General features: G+C 42.1%; 1 protein-coding gene across 1 annotated transcript; it reads left to right on the plus strand.

Annotated features, from left to right (window-relative positions):
• Positions 1-9: 9 nt before the first annotated feature.
• LOC124892768 (sodium/hydrogen exchanger 8-like) lies at positions 10-2570 on the plus strand. The gene is made up of 7 exons (XM_047403976.1): positions 10-72; positions 907-984; positions 1393-1550; positions 1630-1731; positions 1807-1924; positions 2202-2254; positions 2333-2570. The coding sequence occupies exons 1-7, from the start codon at positions 52-54 to the stop codon at positions 2400-2402; spliced, it is 600 nt and encodes a 199-aa protein (XP_047259932.1). The 5' UTR covers positions 10-51; the 3' UTR covers positions 2403-2570.
• Positions 2571-2911: the final 341 nt, after the last annotated feature.

Raw genomic sequence — 2911 nt, forward strand, 5'->3', positions numbered from 1 at the left:
CTTTTGTTGGCGGTTTTCCTTCCTGCTCTTCTTTTCGAGAGTGCTTTCTCAATGGAAATTCACCAGATAAAGGTACGTTATCACTAGCCTTCCTCTTTTTCTACTGCTTGTAGAATGCTGATACTATCATAAGCTCGATGACTTTTCCTGCTATGTATGCATATATTGTGTGTTGTTATGCTTGTGCACTCTCAACCTATGTTACTCGGCCTCGTCAAAAATGTTGTCGGGTGTGTGTCGGATTTGCCAAAAATAGCGTATTTTTGAAGAATCCGACACGGGCGCGGCACAAAAAGTGAAGAGTCCCAACTTAGCTTTCAACTTTTACCTTCTTGCTTGGATTATTTGTTTTGTTCGTATGGTTGTTTATAGCATAACTTATGCTATTCTTCTCACTTTAATGTCATACGTTATGTCTTCTTCATGTTTTACAACCTTATATATTGCTGACCGTTTAGAATTAGACTAAGTTGCGCGGACTCTTCATTTTTGATGCCGCACCCGTGTCGGATTGTCAAAAATACACTAATTTCGACGAATCCGACACGCACCTATTGACATTTTTGACGAGTTCGAGCAACATAGGAATTAGATGTTCTCATATTTAATCGCTGACCAAGTATGGATCTGCTAGCATATTGACCTTTCACATTCTTATTTTAATTAGAGAAGCTTTTGTCGGTACACTTCGATGTTAATCTCTTTGATCTAGTATGTTTCCCGATTAGAAGTGTTAACTTTTTTTCCTCTATCACCGATTGTATTACGGCATTCGGCTTTGCACGGTTTTCCTTCTGTAATCTGTAACAGTATCTTTCTGGTTTTTGCATCATCTGATTCACTCAATTTGTCAAATTTGATTTTACGTGTATTGGTTAACTAAAACAGTTATTTCTCCCAACGCAGAGGTGTGCAGCACAGATGATTTTACTTGCTGGACCTGGCGTGGTGATTTCCACTTTTCTTCTTGGAGCTTCCCTCAAGGTTAGCCGAATTCTGATTTTCCAGAGGTCGTTATTTTCTTCGATGTACAAAGCCCTACGACTACTAGCAAGACTACCACCAAAGCGCTCTTATCTACTGGCTGCGACTCAAGCCAACCTCTCACACCTACGAACTGGGGCATCAGTGCCTCTCCTTGTCACATGCCCAAACCATCTCAACCTCACTTCCCACATCTTGCTTCATGTTTTATTACGACTTTGTTTACTGTATTTTGTCCTGAGCCAGGGGTCTATCGGAAACAGCCTCTCTACTTCTGCGGAGGTAGTGGTATGGACTGCGTACATTTTTCCCTCCCCAGACCCCGTCACGTGGGAATACACTGGGTATGTTGTTGTTGTTGTTGTTGTTGTTTTCGATGGAAGCATCTGAAATTAGTGACAAATGTAGATTGCTTTTCCTTATAACTGGAGCTGGTCAACATCGTTGTTGCTTGGTGGGCTTCTAAGCGCTACTGATCCTGTGGCCGTTGTAGCCCTTCTGAAGGAGCTTGGTGCCAGCAAGAAGTTGGGTACGATAATCGAAGGCGAGTCATTGATGAATGATGGGTAATTTCCTCTTATCGGAAACATGTATGTTGCTTACATAGAGAGATTGGAATCGCCATAACCCCTCTTTTTCGTTCAGGACGGCAATTGTTGTCTATCAGCTACTTTTAAGGATGGTAACCGGTTGGACCTTTAACTGGGGAGCTGTCATCAAATTCCTAGTACAAGTATCCCTTGGGGCGTACGTATATTTGCATTTAATATCGGTTATCTGCCAGCGGGAAATTGTCTGATAATTTCTGTTTCTGCTGTCCAGAGTCGGCGTTGGTATTGCTTTTGGAATGGCTTCCGTTTTATGGCTGGGATTCATTTTCAATGACACGGTGATCGAGATCAGCCTTACTCTTGCCGTGAGCTACGTTTCTTACTTCACAGTATGTACCCTTCCAATCTTGCATGCTTAAATAGCTTTGCCTGCCATTTATTTGTATTGGGTTTGGAAACCTTATCTATTATGTTGTTCGAATTCCAGTTCGATGCAAGTCCTAGTTCGAGTATTTGCAATTTCTCATCTGTGTATACTATGTCGTTGTTTTCTATCTAGTTGTTAGCGGCTACTTCAGATTCAAATATTTTTTCCGTGTGACAAGGCTAATCATGTGGAGAAAAGGAAAAATTAAGTTTATTGACTTGCTTCGAACCATGAAACAGGCGCAACAAGGGGTTGATATCTCCGGTGTCTTGACTGTGATGACTTTAGGGATGTAAGTGTTAAAGTCGATCTTTCGATACTCTTTCTACCGCTGGAGAACGACTTATTTTCACATGACGTACACTAACAGGTTCTACTCAGCTGTAGCTAAAACCGCTTTCAAGGGTGAGAGTCAACAAAGCTTGCATCACTTCTGGTAAATTTTACTAACCTTCTTACTTGATATCGTAATTGAACGACAGATAAGAGACTTTCTTTCTGGCGCTAGACGTTATGATATGGCCGTCCCTTCCCAAGACAAAAAGCAGTAATTTCATTAGAACCTACTGAGTCTGCTCCAACAACACAACAACATACCCAGTGAATTCCCACCTAGTGGGGTCTGGGGAGGGTAAAATGTACGCAGTCCATACCACTACCTCCGAAGAAGTAGAGAGGCTATTTCGGATAGACCTCCGGCTCAAGACAGAGTAAAACATGCGACAAGATGAAATAACAGAAATAAGGCACCCACAAAGTAGTACGATAAACTAACAAACCGCAAGCTCCTACCTCCCCGAACCCACCTAACTAGAGACTCCATCCTATATGTAAGGTCCTACAACTAATAGCAAGGCTACCCCAAAGTAGACCTAACTACTAGCTACGACTCACCCGCACGCACCAACCTTCTTACCAAATTCGTGTTCTCCAAACTTTCCTATCTAGG

This window comes from Capsicum annuum, unplaced genomic scaffold, assembly GCF_002878395.1.
Source record: "Capsicum annuum cultivar UCD-10X-F1 unplaced genomic scaffold, UCD10Xv1.1 ctg50444, whole genome shotgun sequence".
NCBI lineage: Eukaryota > Viridiplantae > Streptophyta > Magnoliopsida > Solanales > Solanaceae > Capsicum > Capsicum annuum.

Excerpts from the sequence above, each read along its gene's own strand:
- LOC124892768 (XM_047403976.1), top strand. The coding sequence starts at position 52 with ATGGAAATTCACCAGATAAAG. Across the intron at positions 1,551-1,629 it reads GAGTCATTGATGAATGATGG|GACGGCAATTGTTGTCTATC; the intron begins GTAATTTCCTCT and ends TTTTTCGTTCAG. Across the intron at positions 1,925-2,201 it reads GCTACGTTTCTTACTTCACA|GCGCAACAAGGGGTTGATAT; the intron begins GTATGTACCCTT and ends ACCATGAAACAG.